At 45.9% G+C, this 24,186-nt stretch overlaps 1 protein-coding gene across 1 annotated transcript in view; it reads left to right on the top strand.

Annotated features, from left to right (window-relative positions):
* The window catches only part of kcnh5b (potassium voltage-gated channel, subfamily H (eag-related), member 5b), a 44,767-nt gene extending 23,037 nt beyond the window's left edge, over positions 1-21,730 (top strand). The window contains exons 8-11 of the mRNA XM_072677331.1: positions 1,763-1,962; positions 4,421-4,673; positions 10,463-10,659; positions 19,023-21,730. Of these exons, the coding sequence (XP_072533432.1) occupies positions 1,763-1,962; positions 4,421-4,673; positions 10,463-10,659; positions 19,023-20,054 (1,682 nt within the window). The 3' untranslated portion in view covers positions 20,055-21,730. The remainder of the gene's footprint in view (positions 1-1,762; positions 1,963-4,420; positions 4,674-10,462; positions 10,660-19,022) is intronic.
* Positions 21,731-24,186: the final 2,456 nt, after the last annotated feature.

The following is a 24,186-nucleotide window of genomic DNA, read 5'->3' as shown; positions in this document are numbered from 1 at the left end:
ATTTAAACTGTTATTGTCTGAAATCCCTCTGCAGCTTTTTATTTTGTTTGTCAGGGTGCAAGCGTCTCTCTCTCCCAGTCTATTACTCCCTGTTTCTCTCGCTGTGCCTATTAGCGAAGTCCTCTTAGGCCTCATTATCTGCTGTTTGCTCAACCCCCTGAGAGTGACCCAGTGTCTTCCTGATGGCTTTTGTGTAACACATCCACTCCTGCTTTCAGCCTTGGTTTGCCTGTAAAGGAACAGCTTTCACTGCATTTAAATACGCTAAATAGACAAAAGTTTTGGGACACCTGTTCATTGTTTACATTGTTCTGGTTATTAAGAGCACTAGTGAGGTTAGGGTGTTGGATGCTGATTACCACATGAGCTCACCCCCCAACTCATGATAAACTTAACCCAAAAGTATTGGACATAGCACCGAATTGTAGTGGGCCAGCCGCTTCAGGGACTGTTTGCAACATTTCCAGGGATCCTCCATTTGGTGGAAATGGCTCAGATTGTGGTTCTCTGGAATTCCAGTCTTCTCCAGGCAGAGACAGTTAAGTAGCGCTCCCTCTAGTCTCTTGTGGGATTACTTCTGCGAGCGGTAAAATGAACCTGGCTGGGAGGTTTGTGTGTTTTCAGGGAGGCTGAATCAATAAGATTACTTTCATGACCTTCCCATGAGTCTGAGTGACTCTTAACAGGTGAGAAGACAACTCTCAGCAGCATGCCGTTGTTGACTCAGTTGGATCTCAGGCTGTGATCTGAATCACTTAATCCTAGCGCTCCTTGTCTTTCTGTCTCCTGGTTTCACCCTCCCCCCTCATATTTCCTACTTTTTATTCTCTCTTTATTGGTCGTGAGTGGCTCTGAAGTGTTTGCTGAACTATTTTAGGGGAGGTTGCCATGGAGAAAAGCAGCATGTTACCATGGGGGTACCGTGCTAACGTTGCAAGTTTCCCGTGAAGATGAAATTCATGTAGTCTCACATTTCTTCACGTCAGATTAACCAGGTCATGTTCTTAAAAACGTGGTTCTGGGACTCTTAGAAGCTGCTTTTGGAACATGCCTGTTTGAAGATCCGCCCTAAAAGTAAAGCTGAATGGAACTAAACTGGATTGACTGTTGGATTTTGATGAGCCGTCATCCGTCCTTCGCCTTTTACCTTTAGCTGTGTAGAGATATCAGTGATGACAGGAGTCAAAAGTCAGGAAGGAGCGTAGCTGCAAGTGGCTCAAGTGGGTCTAACATGTTGCCGCTGTGGCCCGGGGTCAAGAGGTCGAATCCCGAGCCGTTGCGCTTTGCCATCAGCAGCCGGAGTCAGAGAGGGCACAATTGGCCGTGCTCTCTCCAGGTGGGTAGATGTCTCGCTCTGGTGTAGTGGGGCTGGGGACTCAGTGCTTTCCTCCGAAAAGGCCCAGAGCATGCCTCCATAGTTTGAAAAGAGGCGGAGGCATGTGTTAAGTCCTTACCCTCCTAGTGTTGGGAGCATTGCTAGTGCTAGGGGGAGCTACGAACAGCTGGGTTGCTTGGTCATACCAAATTGGGAGAAAGGGGACCGCTGTAAGACACCTCAGGCCAGGTTCCTGTGCATGGATTGAGCCTACACAGATTTCTGTGTAGTCCAAAGCTAGGCTTAATCCCTGTCCTGGAGCTTTAGGGTTAGGCTGATCACATGTTCTCATTATGGTAATACCCCAGATAGCGAGCAAATATGGCTCTGCTGGCTTGATGAGGTTCCCCACTGACTGCTTCTAATGTCTCTGCATCTTGTCCCCAGCTCTTCTCTATGCCACTATCTTCGGCAACGTGACCACCATCTTCCAGCAGATGTATGCGAACACCAACCGCTACCACGAGATGCTGAACAACGTGAGGGACTTCCTGAAGCTCTACCAGGTGCCCAAGGGCCTGAGTGAAAGGGTGATGGACTATATCGTCTCCACCTGGTCCATGACCAAGGGCATCGACACGGAGAAGGTGAGGGTGATTCAGCGGGTCGGGTACAGGGGTACGCTCACTGCTTCAAGCTTAACGGTGGCGCAGGTTGAGGTTTTAAGGGAAGGAAAGTGTGTATAATAGAACATTTTCGAACCTCAAAAGTGACGGAAGTGCGGAGTGAAGATGGAGGAAGAAGGAGCTAGCGGAGAAAATTAGGGACAAAAAACAATGTAATATCTTCTGCTGTCTGTGAGCACCACTTAGGATGCAAGAGGTCCTTGATTCAGATGCTGGATGACTCTTCAGTTCACGGCCTCCCACTTTGTGTTTCTGTAATTTATGTAATTACTCCTTCATTTTACTTTCAGATTGCTGATTTCCATTTCATGCTTGCTTCCATGTTTGTCTCCAGTATATTGAGCAGAATATTGCTCCATCCATCTGCATCAACTGTCCAACTGTCTTTGTGTTGGAAGAAAGCTTAAAAAGCCTGTTTTTAAGCCTGGTTTCCAGTTGCATTACCAGCCATTGTGAGGCACAGTCCATTTGTTTTAACTCCTAAACCGAAAAAGCAGAAAGGCTTTATTGACCAGAATCAGAATCAGATTTATTGGCCGAGTATGTTCACACACATAACGAATTTGTTTCGGCTATTAGTGTCTCTCTAGTATTACAATACAGACAATACACAACATACAGAGAACAATAGAGCAATAGTATTCACAGTATACATAGACTATACGAGGACATTTCTGTACAGTATGCTTTACAGTGTTATTCACAGAACAGCAGGATGCAACACTATACAGATTAAATATTGTGTAAACACAGCAGTGTACATTTATATTCACATTTAAGGCATTTAGCAGACGCTCTTATCCAAAGTGACTTACAAAAGTGCTTTGCTATTTACTCAAGAAAAACCTCAGCTAGTTTGAAAAGGCTAATAATTCAAAGATCCTCTAAGTTAATACTCTACTAAACACAAGTCAGTAAGGAGAACACTCTGCTATTCGCCCAAGTACTCTCAGAAGAGGAGGGTCTTCAGTCTGGCTTTGAAGACAGCGAGCGTTGGACTCTGCTGTTTGGACACCCTGGGGAAGTTCGTTCCACCACTTTGGTGCAGGACAGAAAAAAGCCTGGACGCTCGTCTTCCGTGGATCTTAAAGGATGGTGGGTCGAGCCAAGCCGTACTTGAAGCTAGAAGGGCCCTTGGTGCAGATCAGCTTTTAACCATTGCCATCAAGTACGGAGGGGCTGGCTGGTCCATTCTAGGCTTTGTAGGCCAGAGTCAGGGTTCTGAATATGATGTGAGCAGCAGCTACAGGAAGCCAGTGAAGAGAGAACACAGCAGTGGAGAGACATGGCTGAATTTAGGAACGTTGATGACTACCCGTGCCGCTGCATTTTGGATAAGTTGCAGGGGCCTGATGGTGCACAGAGGGAGACCAGCCAGAAGAGAGTGTAAACATTAAATGAGTAATGGTGCAGTAATTCAGTAACTGTAGGATAAGAGTGATAATAATGGTGTATCAGTAAGATATGTGGCCTGTAGCTGATGATGGGGATCAGCTGTTGAGGATGGTGATGGCGTGAGGGTAAAAACTGTTCCTGTGTCTGACAGACTTAGTGGACATAGTTCTGTAGTGTCTGCCAGACGGGAGCAGCTGAAATAGGTTTTGACCAGGGTGCGAGGAGTCCGTAAGGATTTTCTCTGTCCATTTTCTGGTTCTTCAGCAGTACAAGTCCTGAATGGAGGGCAGAGAAGCACTCAGAGCTCTCAGTTCCATAGAATAAGTATTTGGACACAGTTCAAAGTCACTGTGTCTTCTGAAATCAAGGCTATTAAAAAGTGTTGATCCTGCTTTTGTTGGAGTAACTGTTCTCTACTGTCCAGGGAAGAGGGCTTTCTACTAGATGTTGCGCTATTGCTTTTAGGATGCTCCTGCAACAAGAGCATTAGTGAGGTCAGGATGCTGGATGATCACCACGTCAACTCATCCCCCAACTCCCCAACTCATCCCAACCCCAACATATTGACTATAGCACCATCCATCATTCCAGAGAACACAGTCCCTCCACTGCTTCACAGCTCAATGCCAGGGGGGCTTTATACCCCTCTAGCCCACACCTGGCATTAGGCAGTGATGCCCTTCTCCAACTGTCACTTATCTGTTAGCTGGTGGTGCAAAAGATTCTTTCATCAGTGTCACAGAAAACCATTGTTGGTTCCCCAAAAAATCAATGCTTGAAAACGATGTGTGTGAGGAACCTTGTAAAGGTGACCTGAAGGTTCTGTTTTAGTTTTTGAGGATTCTTTCAAGAACTTGTACATTACATAGAGTTTCTTTAAACCATGGAAAAGTTACATAGCTGGCAATATTATCAGAACGGGTTGACTTGTAGACAAGGTTCTTCAAAAAGTTTAAAAGGTTCTTTACTGCAGTAGATGTAGACGGCTGATTTCATCATTTGAGCTTGACACATCTGTCCACAGGTGTTGTCCATCTGTCCAAAGGACATGCGTGCGGACATCTGCGTGCACCTGAACAGGAAGGTGTTCAACGAGCATCCCGCGTTCAGGCTGGCCAGTGATGGCTGCCTGCGCTCACTGGCCGTAGAGTTCCAGACCATCCACTCCGCCCCCGGTGACCTCATCTTCCACGCCGGGGAGAGCGTGGACACACTCTGCTTCGTGGTGTCAGGGTCACTGGAGGTCATCCAGGATGATGAAGTCATTGCCATACTAGGTGAGTGTGGATCCAGGCCTGGCAGGTTCTGGTATGACTGCTCTAAACAAGGGAAAGAGCTGCCGCCAGCCCTGCTCAGACTGGTCAAGGTGGTTGACCAGGTTACCTCTTGACCACCATAGGGCATGTTTTGTTTGAGTGGAATGGTTGTTGATCTACAAGCATGAACAGTGTGACCAAGATAGTCATAACCAAACTGGCTGACCAGCATGACCAGCCTGACCATGATGGTCCACCAGTATTACCTGGTCAAGCAGCTTGACCAAACTAGTTAGTGAACCAGTATGAGCACTTTGACGACCAGCATGGTCTGAGGCCAAGAGTTTGAGGTGGTTAACCAGCTGACTTACCAGCATACCTAGGTTACATGTTCGTTTTCGGGCCTGTATGGGTAGCCCAACTGGGAACCAGTTCTCAGGTTCCACGTTGGCTCCACATACGGATGTCCACCAGGGTCAGTGATGGGACTGTGATGGGGTTAACCTTGATCTGGGTTGTACACTGCCCACATTAATCTCGCATGGGGCCTAAATGGGACCTGTGTGAGATTAATGATTATGATTGGGCCCATTTGGGCAGTAATGATGGGTCCCAGTAACAACACATGAGCAACCTTGAGCCTAACATGAGCATGTTGGCTGGGTAGGGTGTGTTTTTACCTGGATGACCAGCTCTTCAACCACCTTCATTGACCAGTTTAGACGACCTGGAACCATGTACCCTCATACACGTGAGGTCTTAAGGTGGATTTTTGAGCAGGGAGGCTGTGTTTGGCACCAGATGTGTGCTTCCTCACATTTACACTGGAGATACAAAGCTCATGGAAGCTCCCAAAAGGCATGCTACTAACTGAAGGCCTAAATCGTCACACACTGTCCTCAAACTTTGAGGTGGTTTTCAGTAATCTCTAATAGACTTGATTATGTGGTTGCAGACACTGTATGATTCAGTGTTATTTATGAATATGGGCTATATAGGCTAATATGGGAGTACATATATTGTAAATGACTGTTGAGCTTGACTGTTATTTTAACTGTACTGTTCTTTTATTCTTTTTTTATTGATGATGAAAAACTTTGGACCCTGAACATATCTTCGTTGATTGGCTCCATATGTGGGGAAAAAATTTATAAATTAGATTTCTCTGAGGATTTTCCTCTATTATTACCACTTTGATTGTGTTTCCATTTCCATTAAAGGCCGCTTCGCTTCCAATCACTAACTTTATTGAAATCCTCACTGTAAGCAGTCGCCATGGTGACTGAGTCACACAGAGCGCTAATCAGCTCCCACAGGAGGCCCGAGGGCCGAGGTGTGGGGGTTGTGGTGGAGGGTGTGGCGGGGGAGGCTGGCTCCCATGGAGGTGATGGCGAGATGGGGAGCAGCAGAACAGCTCTGCAGGGATCCACGCTGCAGGGGTTCGAACGGAGTGAAATCTGTTCGTTTGTCTCCGTCCTTTTAAAACAGAATTCAATTATTCCTCATCTCCGCTTGCCAGGTTCCAGCCGGTGCTCGGCCTGCCCGCCAAGTTCTGAGCAACTCTGAAAGAATACCATTGGACAGCTGATGATGGAGTCTTGAAAGAATGCAGCTGATTATAGACGGTAGAGGACTGGACTCTCTTTTTGAGAGAGCGGCTAATGACTTGATGTATACAAGCTCCGCCCACTAATACACTCTTTTGTAGGTGCTTGTGTGAGGTTGGACAAAATTTAAAGAAGGCACGGGAAAATTTCATGTCAGCAACATACAGAACTCTGCAGCTCCTTCAAAGTGATCTTTGGCCTTGCTCTGTTGCTATTGGTTAACTGATGCACAATACAGTGTTATGAAAATCAGACACTTAAATCAAATCAAAAGCGAATAAAGGTGACGTATGATGCACGTATGACTGGAGTCTACGAGTAGAAGTATGCATAAGGCAAGTGTCTGGACCAAGCTAGGTCCTATATGATCCATGTAGGTGTGTCTGGGGTCCTATATGATCCAAGCAATGACTAGTGGGAGTACGTTTTTTAAAAACATTACTATGACTGCATCCCAACTCCCACCTGTGTTCATGACTTTAGTGAGGTGACTACACCAATGAATGCAGTTCTAATGGTGACTACTTTTAAACCACTGTGTAGTGTGGTAGTGTGTGTAATTTGGGACACAGCTCTACTAACTGGGCAGGTCAGGTTGGTGGAACGAACCGCACCAGAGGTCGTCTCGGTTTTAAACTCAAGAACACACCATCTCTCAAAACAGGTGTGTCTTGCTGGATAGGACTGTGATCACCAATCCTTAAACTGGATCGCCAATAACCCAGCCCATACTTATGATCCTCTTATCACTAGTGAGGGTAAAGACCAACACATGCCCCCTCTGAGCTCCGGCTTTTTTTTAATTTATTTTTAACATCACCGGCCAGCCAACGCACCAGGTACCCACCATCTACTACCCACCCTGGAGAGAGCAAGGCCAATTGGGGCCAATCTCGATGGCTAGCAGCATGACCGGGATTCAAACCAGCGATCCTCCAGTCATAGTGACAGCGCCTTATTCCACTGGACCACTCAGGGCCCCAGTAACCCTCATTTCTAAAGCACCTGGACCCTTTGCGTCTCCTGCAGATGTCCCCACTAGACCTAAAATATGGCTAGATACTTGTTAGTGTGTACTTGATAGTGTGGTTTCAAGTAATGACCTAAAACACACTGTTAGATATACAACCGTATATTACTGTATATATAAAATACCTGTACCCGCCAATGTAGACCAAGTGTATAGTCCAAGAAAAAGTCTCCCCTAGGGGACAATAAAGAACATCTTATCTTAACACCAAAGCAGCCTTTTAGCCCTAGTGTAAACAGAAAGAAAGCCCATCAGCAACTGCTCTCCATGAAATACCTTGTTAGTATTCCACACACAGATGCAGTAATGCAATAATATCATTAGCAAATGAATTGTGAAGAGACGGGGGCGCAGTGGGCTTTGTTGGTACCGTAGTTCATTATGGAAAGTGTTTGTTTGTTTGCTGTAGCTGCTAATTTGAATGTAATCAGTCCTGCAAGCTGAATCATTTACTCAGGGATGGACCAAGCTCTTTTAAGGGACCACACGTGTAAAGCACCACCATCGCCACCAATGGCCAGCTTTTAAACATATTTACAATATTAGGTGATGGAAGGTGTTTATTATAGAGGTGATTTGCTTAACAGGGGAGCGTCAATAACCCCCCCCTCCCCCGGCATCAATGGCCTGTGGGGAACCACTGCTATGCCTTTGGGAGGGACTCAATGTGCCAGAAGTTCATACTTTGTACACCCTCAATACAGTGGTTCTAGAACATCCTACAAAGCGGTTTCCGGGAATGCTGCCACCCTTTAGTCCACTGTCACAGTCATATGAGAACATTATGACCACCTACCTAATAGTGTGGGTGACCATCCTTGGCTTCAGTGGTCTGTAGGGCACCACTGTTATGCCGTTGGGAGGTTCTCAGTGTGACAGAAGTCCGTTCTCAGAACACCTTCACTATGGTGGCTCTAGAAAATCTCCCAAAGTCAGCGGTTTCAGAGATGCTACCACCCTTTACCTGGTGCCCTGTTTACATAGCCTTTTGGACATTGGGCAAATCACATCCGGGCAAAGGGTGATGGCATCATGGAAAACGGGATGTTCTAACTTTACGGGATGTTCTAGTGCCGCTGTAGTGAAGGTGTACCGAGAATAGACTTCTTGTACATTGAGTGCCTCCCAATGGTATGACAGTGGTGCCCCATGGGACATTGATGCCAGAGGGGAACGACAACTCCGGCGAGTCATACAGATTGGAGCAGCTAACCTCAATAAAAGCAGTGCTTTCTCCTGGTGGTTAGATGGCATGCTATTCCCTCATCACTCTTGAAGAGTAGATGACCAGAAATTCCTGGACTTTGACCCCAAGTGTGTTAACACTCCACTGTGTATGGCCGCTGCTTTGGTCCAGCAGTTTAATGTATCTAATTGGTAGTGGCCTGCACTGGAAATGGGACACAGTTAAACCCGTATGGATCTAAGTTTAGAACCTGCTCTCTCCGCAGATCTTCAAGCCAAATGTAAGAAGGCAGATACACCATAGAGGAGCGAGGAGGGTTATGTCATGTCCGTTCCCTGTTGAGGCTTGTAGGTAGAGTCAGCAGGGCTATTTTGGATCACCAGCCAGGTTGCTGGGCGCCAGGGGCTTGTCAGAGTAGACGGCGGAAGGTTGTAATGTCATTGATCTTTGTTACTTCAAACCTCCAGGCCTTCCTCAAAAGAGAGGACCTGAAAGAGAACATGTCTCTCTCGTTCTCCAGTCTGTCAATCTTACCCATCTCCACCTTGCCAGTCTTCTCTCTTCAGCACTGTGTTCCTCGCGCTGTCTGACAAGAATCAGCGTATTCTACCGTCTGCAAAGCCCTATAAAATATTACCATTCCGAATCTATCTTTTTGAGGAATGACGGAAATTGGGAAAATCTCATTTTGTCGTTATTGTGTCACGCCAGAGTAAATCCCCTTCGAGGCACATTCACTGCCTTGTTTATCCCTGCTGTATGAAATTAGACAAATCTCTCTGGATTTGCATGAAAACCTGGTTTGCCTTGCTGATCTTATCTGACCTGAGGTTCAAACCCAAGCAAATCCCTCATCAGGACGACTGGAGTGCTTTTGCTTCTTCAGGTCTGTTCCTGAAGAACTCACTTGACTACATGAAAAGCCCAGTGGAAACACAGCCAGGACCCATTGTTGATTGGATTACGATCAGATCAGATCTATCTGATCACGGAATGTGTTTCCGTGACCGGATACAGTCAGGCAAGTGGGAAAATTGACACTAGGAATTGTTGCTGTTCTGGATACTGGTTCGACCATGATCGACCACAGCTGGCAGTATTAACAGTGTTCGCTCTCCTGTGGGTTAAACAGTCCTTTACAGTTTCTGGCGGAGCTGCTACAGGAATTTGCAAGACCCATTTACTGTTCCACCCGTCTGTCGTTCCACCATGTCTCTCCCAGGGCTGGACCACCTTAATGAGAGACCATCAGTAAAATGTCAGGAGTGAAACGGAAATGATGTGCGTTTTAAGCAGGAAGTTGAAATTGGATCTCAGCTGCACTGAAGGCACATTTTAGAGAAAAGTATAAACGGAATCCGGCCAAATTGGATCCGGATACTATCCAGATGTGAATGGAAGGTGTACGCAGTTTGGGTTTGTACTTTGGGAGCTATTGGTAGCTTTAGTGTAGGGTTCACATCACTACTCTTACTACTTTTAAATTTGGGGACGCCTCGATCAGTTCCAATGGCTCAGGCATTTTTTAAGCCCGATCCACTTCCACTCCTTGGTTTTGTTGTAGAAGATCGCCCCCCTCCCTGAGGCCCTCTAGGCGCCCTTAAGCTGCCGTCTGCCACAGGGAGGAACTCGAAAACTACCCTAACCACTGTTCAGTTGTGAGCTTATGGGACGACCCTTATAACACTGAACAACACAAACCAGAGCTTTAATTGAATTTATCAGAACGGCTATGCTACCAATTAGCAGCCAAAACAAGGCTGAACTGTCCTCTTACTGAAACTTTCCATTCCACCTTAAATTATACAGTAGTTTCAGTTTGAGTAGAGCAACTACCAGACTTTGCTAGGGACCGGGGCCTGGGTGAGATCATTCATTAATAGCCTTGGTGCTAACATGGTGCTAATTAAGAATGGTGCTAATTAAAACATTAAGCTCGTGCCTCTCTCATTGCCTTTGAAATTTACTGGCCCTCACTCTCTTTTAGGTAAAGGGGACGTTTTTGGCGATGTTTTCTGGAAGGAGGCGACGCTAGCCCACGCCTGTGCTAACGTCAGAGCACTGACCTACTGCGACCTCCACATAATTCGGCGTGAGGCTTTGCTGAAAGTGCTGGACTTCTACACGGCCTTCGCCAACTCCTTCTCGCGCAACCTCATCCTCACCTGCAACCTGCGGAAACGGGTAAGACATGCGTTCACACACAGCTTGAATGATCTCCATAGAAAAACAATTATGCGTAGAACGGGATGCTTAGGAGCAGATAGATAGATAGATAGATTAGTTAACATCTAGCTAACGTCAGGTAGATTAGTTAACATCTAACTAACATCAGATAGATTTGTTAATGTCTAGCTAACATCAGATAGATAAGGTAACGTCTAGCTAACATCAGCGGGAGTTACCAGCGTAAACTTTTCCACTGTGTGCTTTTGTGCCGTTTCTGGAGCCAAACACACCCTGCTTCTGCTGAGCTGACTCTCCCCACTGCCAATCCCTCTGAACTCCACAGCCTTCCAAAATGCCCCAAAACCCAGCAGCCCTGTGGGCATTCCTTCTTTTCTTGTGCTTTCAGAATTCAAATCAGCCCCCAAAGGCAGCAATCTGATTGGGCTGCAGCCCTCAATGCACTAATCGTATTGGCTACAGTCTGCAGAATAAAGCGGCATCACACCCGTCAGGAGGATTATGGGTAGAATGTGGGTCAGTAGTGACAGAGGCTGCTTGGCTGCAGGGATTACATCCTCCGAACCCGATGAGTCAGTCCAACAGCAAAGTTCTGACCTCGTTCTTGGGTTCCTCGTTGCTTCTCCTCATTCTGACTCATTTCCTCTCGTGTTTTGCCGGTTTTTCCTTTCTTCTTTAGCTTGTTATTCCTCCACTTCTCTTGCCAACAGATTCCTACCAGCCATCTGCATCTTGGTTAATGGTCCGATAAGAATTTGGCACCGTCACAACAACTGACTTAAGCCTACATAAACTTTTATAAAGGTTTATTCCAAAATGCATCAGCTGAAGCCACTGTTGAAGGATAAGATCCTTGAGGATCCTTGAGTTTGAAACTGTGGGGGAACCTCTTAAGGTGCTCTGAGGAACCTTCAAGGAATCTTTTTCTTCATTTCAAACTGAAGAACCTCCAAACGTTCCTCAAGAATCTTGTACCTTGATCTTGTACCTCGTCAGGGAGAAGGGGATGGGTCTACCAAATGAGTAGGCAAGTCTGGCTCCGCCTCTGGTCATTTAACAACAAGGACATTTTTGGCGAGGAGGAATGGAACCAAGAATTGCGGACATTGGTCTACACGATTGGCACACTTGCAGTCCACAGCAGTTAAACATGGTGGTGGTAGTGTTGCCTCAGAAGGCTGCTGGTTCAGGACAGTTGGGAAACTTTCCTTAATTGTGAAGATTTGATTGCAACACAGCCTTACAGGAGCATAAGTGAGGTCAGGTACTAGCGTTGACTGATGACTGGTTCATCCCAGTACTGGATGGAGCTCCATCTTTCCAGAGAACACAGATCCACTGCTCCAGAGGCTTTATATCCCTCTAGCCAACTCCCAGTTTTGGGAATCATGGTCTCTGGCTGCATGGCTGCTCCAGAGCATCAAATTCTTAATCTAGTCTTTCTCAAGTTGAATTCCATACGTAGTCCGCAGAACTCATGTACAGTGAGTGTGTGTTGTGGTTCCCCGTCACTCTTTGGAGAGCAGACCTGCTTTGACCTTCTCCATGCTAAAAGTTGGTGCGCTAATAAGCTAATGCAGTGAGACAGTTCCCAGTTTGTTCAGGGTGTGTCTCATGGTGTGTTTTGGGATTTTTGACTAAGTGCTCTGCAGCAGAATAAAAGATTTAGGTCTTAGCTCATCTGCTAAGAGACAGTTTCAGAAATGGAGTGGAGCGGGAGGGATGATCACGAAGGAGAGAAGTCATCCTCAGTTCAACTCAACTTTAGTTCCATAGAGCCGCTTTGACCTTAAGGGTGTTTTCACACCTGAGCTTTTTTCAGGTCCGCTTGCTCCGTGAGTTCGTTCGGTTCGTTTGGTCAAGTGTGAAAGCAGTTTTCCAGCCCGGGAGTGCTCCTGCATTGGGCTGTCTCCTCCTAAAAATCAGGTGGAGAAGCTATCCACTCCGTCGCCACGTGACTTCTTTGGTTTCGCCCGCATGGCTAAAAACCTTCTCCTATGGAACGTCTCCTTGTTTGCAGGGGTTCCTGCAGTGCATAATGCCATAACTCCAGAAAGCGCTGTTCTTCCCTGCTTGAGTGTTCATATCCAAGGAAAATAGGGGAAAGCCTCAAATTCCCCTTTACAAAAGTAAACCAACGATTATGAGCACCTCCCCCAAACGAGCCCGGGTCCAGGGTGTAATCGGGACAAGTGTGAAAATGCCAGAAACAGATTTCCATCATATATTACAGTAAACAAGGAACATCTCCTGATCCAGTGTGAAGTAATTGCACCTGTAGTTACTCGATCAACCAATAAATTGAATAATTGGATTTGATTATTGGAATTAATGAAAGAAGACGCACCCAGAGTTGATTAATTTCACACTGTTGAATCGAAACACCATTTAAAATAAAAAGAAGATTTCCAGCACTGAAAAGTAGACTATAAAGCAGCACACATGCATTTTACAATAAGAACACCAGGCCAACTGTCAAACATGGTGGTGGTAGTGTTTTCATATAGCTTTGGGGCCTGGGAATCTAATTCAGGAATCTGAATTCTCAGCTCAAGCTGATTTGAGGCTCAAGCGCAATTGGGTTATGCAGCAGGACGATGATCCAAAGCTCTAGAGGTTTAAATTTCTGCTACTCAAGTAAAAGATGACCTGATTTCCCAGAGGTGTAAACTTATTTCCGTCCTTTACCATTTCAAAATAACACCCAAGGAAAACACCCCAAAGCAAACGTTTGGGCACCCTGCATGCTCAGTACATGGCAACATTTTCCAACTTCTCTTCAGCCCTTTCTTCTGATTGACTACCCTGTGTTTTGCCTTCAGGCTAAAGAGTTACCCTGCTGTAAAAAAAAAATGCCTGTATCGTCCCTCTATCCCGATCACATACTCCTCCTTAAAGCGTGTGGAGGTGTTCGATTATTTTGATAGACTTGCTGATGTGGTTTGGGACCCTGTACGACTCACTGTTGTCTATAAACATACCAGTATGTTACGGTTTGCTGCTTTAAAGAATTTAGAGTTCTGGGTCCTCCTACAGTTGTGGAGTGTAATTCACTTTTACAGCATTGCTGTAAATACAGCTCACGCTTTGAGCGCCCCCTCATGGACAGCTGTACACATGCATTAGTGCAGTAGCAGCATTCCAGCTGCGAGTGCAGGGTGGTCTAGTTGGAATCGCGTGTTTGTGAGCTTTGGGGCCTGAGGGGGAAACAGACGGTGGGGTCTCTCTCTCTCTCTCTCTCTCTCTCTCTCTCACACACACACACACACACACTAAAACACAAGCAGAAGGCTGATACATAAGTAATGTGGCCCAGAAACGCTTGTGTTGAGGCGGCAGGATGGGGAGCTGTTTGAGTGTTACTGCGTTCAAGTCAATACTAACTGTTTTTTTTTTGTTTTTTTTTGTTCATGATGCTGAGGAGGATGAAGGTGATGATGATGAGGTGCAGGCAGGAGTGTATAAGCTCAGTGTGTTGCTGGGATTGTGTGTGTAGAAATGTGGTAGAGGAACACAGCAGCACACAATGCTCCTTACTTTTTTTCTGCTGAGTGTGCTAAATTATGAAACGCCCAAAGAAAGCTGTGGAAATGGTCCTTGCACCACCTCTCCCTCCTCTCCATCCATCTCTCTCTCTCTCGCTCTCTCTCTCTCCTTCTGTTTTCTACCCCTCACTCCACCACCCCTCCAGGTCACTTTTCTAGAACTTTCCTGCAGTATTAAAGAAGCTACAATGCATTCAAACAAAACTCAGGATTTATTTAATATAATTTATGTTATTTATTTTTTATACCCAATTTAGAAGGTCAGTCACAGACTACGGTCAGAGCCACCACCTCTTTTCAAACTGCCACTGGTGCAGAGTGAAAGAGAGAGATCGACCCACTCCTGAGAGAGCAAGACCAACTGTGCTCACTGTGACTCCGGCTGCCGATGGCAAGCATGTATAGATCCACACTCTTGACCGGAGCCACTGGATGACCACAGATCATCCGTGTTCTTTACTTCAGCTGATAAATGTTCTCTGACAGTCGGGGGAACCGCACTGTGGGGAGTCATTAGAAAAGTGCTTACACACTATTAGACACATTATGAGGAATTTCTGCAAATCCAGAGTCCTGAATCTGCTGCATAGTAGGTGTGTGTGTGTGTGTGTGTGTGTGTGTGTGTGTGTGTGTGTGTGTGTGTGTGCGAATGAGAAGTAAAGAGAGAGAGACAGGAATATTACATCATTGCTACCTTGCTAACCTTGCAAACAGGCTCGGGTGTCACTTTAAGTCAGAAATTGTGCTTCAGTGAAGAGTCCTCACACACACACACACACACACACACACACACATTCGCACACACTCACACAAGACCCCAGACACTGCTGCACATTTATAAGCATGTCTTTTCCAAACTGCTTGATTAAGAGTGTTGTGGGCTTGATACCCACGTCTGCTAAGCTGCTGCTTTTCTTGAAGGTCCGGGTTATTGATCACATGGTTGTCAGTTCAACACCCATATCCGATACCCATGTCCTCTAAGCTGCCTCTGTTCTCTCTGCACATGGTTATTGATCACAGGGCTGTGGGTTCAGATCCCACATTTGCTAAGCTGCCACTGTTCTTGCTGTGCTGGGCTATTGATCACAGGGCTGTGGGTTCAGATCCCACATTTGCTAAGCTGCCACTTTTCTCGCTGTGCTGGGTTATTGATCACAGGGCTGTGGGTTCAGATCCCACATCTGCTAAGCTTATACTGTTCTCTCTTTGCTAATTTATTAATCGCAGTGTTGCCAAGCAACGCTACCATATTGTTAGCATCGCTATTGCAGTGTTAGCATTGTAACCGCTGGCCTCTCTCAGCATTGCTGCCGCAGTGTTTACCACTTACGCAGCGTTAGTCACATCTACAGCCTGAGTCCTTTACCAGGCAGGGTCACATGACCTGGTACCTGAAACTGAATAAAGGGCATTTTAATGCCACAGAACCGTTTTCACAATAATACAAAGCAGATACTCTGGACCCAAACTCCCCTCTATTGGAATTCCATTGACCATTCGAAGCAGCCAATGGTGGTTCGGGAAAACTAGGCTTGCCTGGCTTTTCTTGTTTAGCTCATTTCTTGTAAACTCTTAGTTTTTGGGCTTTGGGTTTTTTTTGCATTTATCAACTGCACATAAGTGCTTTCTTCAGCCCTTCCAATCAGCCACTCCAGACTAATTGCCCTGCTAATGACCACTCAATCTCTGCAGCCCTCTTCAGAAATTGTCCCTCTATTTTAACCTTCTCATAAGGGCTGTTAGCAAGCGGACAGAAGGGAGGAATTATTGGGTCAGTGGAAATGAGGACGTAAAGGAGACAATGGCATATGGAGACGATCTCACTGTACTGTACAGTTCCTGTGCCAACTGTGCCAGTAACGTATAATGCATATAAGTATAAGTGCTATTTATCTACGGCCCAAATAGGCCATGTGGTCATCAGTGAAGATCTTAACAGTACGTAATATTATTTTTGGCATCTCGGACAGATTTTTAGCCTCTTTCCTGGTACGCTGTGCTGCGTAGGCCGGAGTCGGGTGGAGCTGTGCTGTCGCCCAAGCTGTGCTTGTTTAAAACTCTCGCTCTCGTTGACTCACGCTCTTCAACACGGACTTCACCTCACGCCTGTCTCTGACGCAGCCGAGTGTCAAATGTGAGCGGAGGGTGTCGGGTGGATGTGAACGAGAGTTGATGTTGGCTTTGTTTGTGTACAACATTGATTATTGAGCTTTGTGCAGATCTCCTGTAATCCTCAACTCACGAATATGATCTCATTGGCTCCCAGAATCAGCCAGCCACTGTTGCAAATTTTAGTAAAAAAAAGTAAAAAAATTAGTAAAAATATCTTTAGTAAAAATGACCTATGGCTTAAAAATTATGAAGGTTATTATTGTTGTTGTACTTCTTCTTCTTCTTCTTCTTATTATTATTATTATTATTAGCATTAACATTGCTGCTATAATAATAATAATAATAATAATATTATTTATTATTTATTAATTATAATGTTTTTTTTGTTTTGTTTTTTTTGGCCAAAAAGCTCCACTTTTGATGTTTGACACAAAACCTTATCCCACATCTGGATGAATCCACCTGCCATTCCAGATGTTTTCACTGCTCACAGCATTTTGTTAAATTATTCATCCGCCAGGCTGCAAAACCACTGTCCTGAGCAGTGGAACGGTACTCTCTGGAATGATGGTGATTGTGCTCCATTTAGTGCTTTTATGGATGAGGTGGGGAGGTGATCAACATCCAGCACCCTGATCCCATTGACGCTAATGCCGCTGAATGCAATCAAATCCTCACAGCAATGCTCCTCCAAAATCGACTAAAATGACTTTCCTTGACAACTCTTTGATTTTGGAAGGCACAGTAAATGAGCAGGTGTCCCAATACTTTTGTCCATATGGTGTATCATTTGGATATGTTTGTGGACACCCATTCTAATGAATACATTTAGCTACTTTAAGTTACATCCATTGCTGACACAGTTGTGCAAATGCACACATACACAGCTTGTCTAGTCCCTGTAGAGAAGTACTGCCAATAGAATAGGACTCCCTGGAGCAGTTAAACATGACCCTATTGGCTCCATGCTGCCTAATGCCAGGTGTGGGCTTGAGCTGTGGAGCAGTGGAAGAACTGTGTTCTCTGGAATGATGGTGATTGTGGATGAGGTGGGGAGGTGATCAACATCCAGCACCCTGATCCCATGGTGCTCATGGACGCTCATGCCGCTGAATGCAATCATATCCTCACAGCAATGCTCCTCCAAAATCGAGTAGAATGACTTTCCTAAACTCTTTGACTTGTGGTGTCCCAATACTTTTGTCCATGTATATGGATATCTCCTGAGAGAGTTTCATCAACTTCAGATTCATGAGAAGCCCCAAAAACTTACGCATCAGCATCTGGCCATAAAAAAGCCACAAGAACAGCCTGAAGGGGTCGTGTGTGTGTGTGTGTGTGTGTGTGTGTGTGTGTGTTGTGGTTATAATGAGTACTCATCATTACACATTATTAGGAAATAACAGTAAAGCCAGCATCTCTCACAGAGCCCTCAGCTGATGAATATGTCACTGTTAATTTATTATGACTACCCAGCTCTTCTCACAGGGATGTGGGGGCTGGAATCAGTGTGTGTTTGTGTGTGTATTTGGCTCTTTATGAGGACCAGACCCACCCCCAGGATGATGAAAACATCTGGGGACATCTGCAGCTTTTATTAGAACAAAGAGGACAAAGCTGCTGTGGTTACAGTTGGGTTCACTGGAACGGCACACAGGCAGGAATACACTCCAGTGTACTGGTCTGGCCATAGGCATTTTTGGAATAGCCGAGCTGCGTCCTGCTGTCTGGCTGCTGGAGAAGAGAGATTAACGCAGGCAGTGCGGAGGACGACTGCAACTGCATTTGGGCTTTATTTAGTCCTCAGTCAGTTCTGCGACAGAAATGATGAGAACAGAGGGAGGAAACAGTCAGACCCGAACAGAAATCTCATCTCTCCGGATTATAGTTTTCAGTGAAAAGAAAAGGTGCCTCTACAGAATGAACTGCACTGCAGTGGTTTCTGAGCGAGTGTGCAGATTCAGATTACTGGTTAGTTACACTCTAAAGCCACTGACTCGTGAAGAACAGTGGAGAAGGGTGAAGTACAGGTGGACTGGCTGCTGATGAGTTCAGGAGGATATCAGGGCTGAACTCTGACCTGACGTATTGGAGGTAGCAACAGCTGTATGTTTGATCATCGTGAGCACCGTCTTCTCTTTTCCTGTGGACCATCTAAAGCCATCATCTTCTCAGAAGTGTGTGTGATGAAGCTAAAGGCCGTGATTAATATTTAAAAGTGGAGCAATTGGTTGGACCCTCCCTCCCATGTAGACACTAATTACTCTCCACCGAGCCCAAGGAGAGCTCCTGGGGGGAGGAGAGCGGCGAAGCAGGGGGGGTGCGAGGAGCAGAAAGGAGGACGAGAGGTGGAGAGGGAGAAGAACGTGGATGTATAATTTAAGATGAAGCTCCCAAAGCCGGCCCTCCTGAGAGTGCTTACTGAACAGAGCTGAACAGACGTGGGCCATTAAAGTTTCAGCATGGCTTAGTGTGTTACCCACTGTGCCCACTGATTCCACCAAACAAAGAGTACCATTCCCTGGCCACTTTATTAGAAACACCTACATTGTGCTTCCACTCGCTGGCCACTTTATTAGAAACCCTTACCTTGTGCTTCCACTCACTGGCCACTTTATTAGAAACCCCTACATTGTGCTTCTTCCAGTCGTTTGAGTAACATAAAGGTAATGTTGGTCTTCTCCTGTTTTGCTTTCACAGATAATTTTCCGCAAGATCAGCGATGTGAAGAAGGAGGAAGAGGAGCGACAGCGCTCAAAGAACGAGGTTCCACTGACCATCCCTGTGGACCACCCGGTCCGAAAACTCTTTCAGAAGTTCAAACAGCAGAAGGAGCTTCGCAATCAGGAGGCCTCAGCACAGCACGACCTAGAGAAGAACCAGCAGCACCTGCACACGCAGTTACAGCACACGCAGCTACAGCACACGCACACGGCCATTACCCACAACACACTCCACGCCGTTCAGAACGGAGCAGCTAGCACTGGCTGCTGTAGCGGCGTGGTCACTATATCCCAGATTACGCCCATCCAGAATTCTCTGTCCTTCTCCAAACCTGCTGACCCAGTCAAGCAGAACAACCGGGACATCATGGACATAAAACCCTCCGGTGACCAGACCCCAAGCACGACCCGTCTGAAGGTCAGCAACGCGGCCCGGGCCAAACCAGCGGGGACGGCCCGCGGCTGGATGAGGCTGAAAAATAACATGGGCGCTCCAGGGTCTCCGCCGGAGGATGGCAGGAAAGAGGGACGCAACAATGTCATAAAAGCTGTGTCCATGGAGCGCCTTACGCCGGAGGTCAAAGTGCAGATTGAAGGTGTCATTGAGGTCAGTGGTTCCAGGAAGAATTCCCTCCGCAAAACCGACTCGTGGGACAGCGGGTTGACCTACAGCGATCAGAGACTGGATCACGTGGGAGAGGTGCAGAGTCCCTTACCCGGAGGAGAGGGATTAGAGCAAAACTTCTACCCCGGGCACGAACTTTCGTTCCAAGTGGCGCTGCAGGAGGCCAGGACGGAGCTTCGGGGGGAGATCCAGGCCCTCAGTGGAAGGATGGCTGTTTTGGAGGAGCATGTGGGACAGATCCTAAAATTGCTGTCTGAAAGGAGTGACCGGCCGGGACGGGCATCCACTCCTAAAACCCATCAAGAAAAGGTCAAAGCGCAGAACATCTTCACCGTTTCCATGCCTGGCAGCCCTGACTCGGACAAGGACGACGGGTCCGTCTGAGGGTAGCCTCACAAGCCAGCAGAAAGAACAGCACGTCGAGCGGGAACTGCCTGAAATTGTGGCTTTCCCATTGGACGAAATAAAAAGCTGCTGCCTGGAAACACGTACCCAAGGCAACTGACAAAATCCTAAGAACTGGGACCCGATTGACGTGTAATGGACATCAGTCACTCAGCTCCGAAATCTCAGAAAGCATCTTTCATTAGGTATCGGGTATCATCCCTAGTGTCCCTCAGCCTGCGATGCTCCGCCCACAGTAATCAGTCTGTCTGAGGCTGAGACTAGTCTGAGAGACAGTAGGGGTATCTGAACTTAAATGAAACCTGATCAGCGATTTAACTGTTGGGCTGTTACCAGCAAAGCCAAGGTTCCAGCTAAGCTGCTGCACTAAGCTGGTTAAACATGGTTAAATAAGCCTTGGATTAATTGGGATATGCAGATCTTACCCTCTTAGTCATAAAAGTAGCAGTACGATCAAAATGAAGGAAAAGGAGTCGGCTGTTCCTCATTTAAAAAACGTAGCCCCCCCAAAAAAAACTACTATGCACGAAAAGGGGTTTTATGTAGCATTTTCTCTCTTTTTTTCCATCTTTAGTCCTGGTTCAGCAGGGTACTAAATGAATCTTTGAGGAAGGGGAAGTGTAGTCCAGGTCTAATCCCTGTCTGAGAAAACAACCACTAAATATCAATAGCCAGTATCAGTAGACTTGGGTTTGCTAAGGTTACTGTATTATCTAAGGCCAAGGTTGTTAAATCTGGACCTCAAATCCAGTTTCCAGTCTGGATTTGGAGTTTCGTTTTCTCTGGTTAAAGGAAGTTAAGGGAACAGTTATTGCAATTGATTGGTCGCATAATGTCACACCTTCCAAGGGTTACCAAGTCAAAGACTGAAAACTGGAATAAGGTCCAGATTTGAAGGCCTCTGATCTATAAGAATACAAAACCTGCATTAGGCTCATAATCAACAAATATTCAACACTACATGACTCAGATTGGGATCGGAGAGGATCGAGGCATCACACTGATCACACGTCTTAAAACATCCAATAGAAAAGCAAAACCCCGTCACCAGAAGCAGCGGGACGGTTTCTTCATTTTCCACTTTGACGTGAAATTTTAGTTTTTTTTTATTTAAGTAAAAGTAAATGGACGTCACATCACCACCACCAACAGCTGAGATAGCTTTAAAGCAGGGGACAACTACAGATGTCAGTTCTGCATTAGACATCAGTAGCACTTCGGTAGCACAGTTTTTAGTAGCCGTATAGCTAATGCTGGCTAACTTCACCGACTGGACTGGCTGGACTCTGCGGACACTTGCTGGAATCAGCCTTTGTTAGACACCTTTTGCACATACATCATGCACATACGTCTCCCGAGGAGGGAGGTCGAGGAGCTCTTTTCTGAGTTTTTTTTTGGTAATTACTCTGCATGTCCAGCTGGGTTCTGGCTTGCCGAAGATAAACGAAAAAAAGTTGCTAAACTTGACGGCATCTGTGATATTGGAATGCTGTAAAAATGCTTGTATATTATGCAGTTGACTGCATGCACGTTAGTATAAAACCACTGACGTTTACTTATTTACTCTGAATGTCTAAATGCTGTCTGTTCAGAATCTGGAACCAGAGTTTTGATTAAAAAGCCGCATGATGAGTTAAAAAAAGATTGTATTCTTAATAAACTATGAAAAACAAAATACAGTGGTTTTAGATTACTGGTCAGCGCAATGTTTACCAATAACTCTGATGTAAAAGCAAGTTCTTTAGTATGAGAATAAACGCAAAGAACAAAGAATATAGACTCATATGGACTCATACTTTGAGAATAGTAGTACAGTGCAGTAAGGGTCTCGTTGGATGTGTGGGAAATGGGTTGCAAAGCAGATCAGTTCATGATTGGCTAAAAGGAGTGATTTTCAGCATTTGGGTGTGGCCAAAGACCATAGTGTGAAGGAAGAAGCTGAATCTGCAGGTGTATGGAAGCATACGGTCATACGGGTCTACCAGCAGTGGCAGAAATCCAGTCTACAGGAAATTCTCCTCATTCTGGACCAGAAGTGAGCAAATGCCTCTTGTGTGCCACTCTGCTCCATCTAATCTAGAGGTCCCTGTCCATCTGTTTCATCTTTCAGCCACAATTCTGAGGAGAATTTCCTGTAGACTGGGATTTCTGCCACTGCTGGTAGACCCGTATGACCGTACGCATCCATACACCTGCAGATTCAGCTCCTTCCTTCACACTATGGTCTTTGGCCACGCCCAAATGCTGAAAATCACTCATTTTAGCCAATCATTAACTGCATCTACTTTGTGACCCATTTTTCACACATCCAACAAGACACTCACTGCCCTGTATCAACTATTCTCAAAGTATGAGTCCTGTCACACATCCTGCAGGTATTTATAGCCCAATCATCCTTGTGCAGCGCCATCTGCAGGAGCCTCAGGTTACTACCACCTTGTCCAGAGACCAGAGGACTGCTGCTAACATTAGTCTTGGTGCCAGATTCCTCAGGACACCGTCAGATGTCTTGTGGAGTCCATGCCTCAGGGGAGCCTACACAATATTATGCTTTATTTAATGTTATGGCTGATTGGTGTAAACTAATGGAATAGATGCTTGCCATTGTACAGCTTAGCATTTTCCTGCTAAATGGGGTAATAACAAGCAGATGAGTGGAATCAGGTGTGGTAAAGCATAGAGAAATGCATAACTGTGCTATAACCGCAGCTTTGGACTTAGGGGGGTTGGTCACAGCTGACAGGCCTTTTATAGCTGCTAATTTGGAAAGTTGCAGTGTCAGGTCTTGTACGCATCAGAGGTGTGAGTTCTGGAATTTGTGAGCTTGCATTATTTAATTTTTTTTCTTTTTGGCTGGAGATTTCCGTCTGGCAGTCTGCCGTTCAAGCCAAATGCGCATATGGCTGGCGGCAGCGGACAAGGCCGAGAATTCTTTGGAAGTGATTGGATCAGTTTTTAAGTAAACCCATTTGAAAGACGAAGGCTCTTCCATCTCTCAGGAGAACCTTCAGAGCAGATAGTTCTTCTAAGGCAGTCTTGCCGGCATGAAGACGCTCCAGCACCAGTGACCAGGCTGAGCTGAGTCTGTGTCAGCACTGAACAGCATGTATGTCAGTTGTCAGGAAAGGCTAATGTAGGCCTAATGAAGGCTTATAAATGCTGACCTTCAGCAATAACTAAATGTAGTTTCTGACACCGTATAACTCACTATTATTTAAAGGAATAGTTTACCGCCAAGTCTGGAACTTGTCTAGTACATCATAGTTTGGTTCTTGTCAGAGTGTCTCAGATTCTTAAGCTTGCCCACACCGTCAACACAAGAACTGACCGGTCACTTGCTGACTAATATACTGTATCCACTTTTTGACAGCTGCCACTGGACCCAGATCATGTCAGTGGTTTTAATGTTATGGCTGATCGGTGTTTAGGTCAGTAGGAAGGTTTGTGACTGGTCTACTTCAGGAAGATCTTTAATCATGTCAGGCTGAAGAGGGCTGCAGATAGTCTGGACTGGTGCTTATGTTCTCCTGCTGTGTCTTAAGAGGTTTGACCACAGGCGGGGGATGTACAGGAGTTCCGCTTGGACAACCAGCCTGGTGCAGTGCCCTACGCTTCGCTCCTCTGCGTCTCTGTAATTACAATCCATCTAAAGGGTTTTTCTCTCTCTCAGGGTGAAATGAAGGACGCTGACTCTGCCAATGATCTTAAATCTTACTGATACTTTTACTGCTACTGTTACTGCTGCCACTGCTACTACTGCTGCCACTGCTACTATTACTACTGCTACTGCTGCTACTGCTGCTACTGCCACTGCTACTACTGCTACTGTTATTAGTGCTGCTACTACTGCTGCCACTGCTACTACTGCTGCCACTGCTACTACTGCTACTGTTATTAGTGCTGCTACTACTGCTACTGTTATTAGTGCTACTACTACTACTGATACTACTGCCACTGTTACTACTGCTACCACTGCTACTACTACTGCTACTACTACTACTGCTGCTACTACTACTAATGCTACTACTACTACTGCTGCTGCCACTGCTACTAATGATAATACTGATACTATTGCTGCCAGTGCTACTACTGCTGCCACTGCTACTACTAC

The sequence above is a fragment of the Salminus brasiliensis genome, chromosome 4 (genome assembly GCF_030463535.1).
Source record: "Salminus brasiliensis chromosome 4, fSalBra1.hap2, whole genome shotgun sequence".
Classification (NCBI taxonomy): domain Eukaryota; kingdom Metazoa; phylum Chordata; class Actinopteri; order Characiformes; family Bryconidae; genus Salminus; species Salminus brasiliensis.
This window is presented reverse-complemented; position numbering and strand designations above follow the sequence as displayed.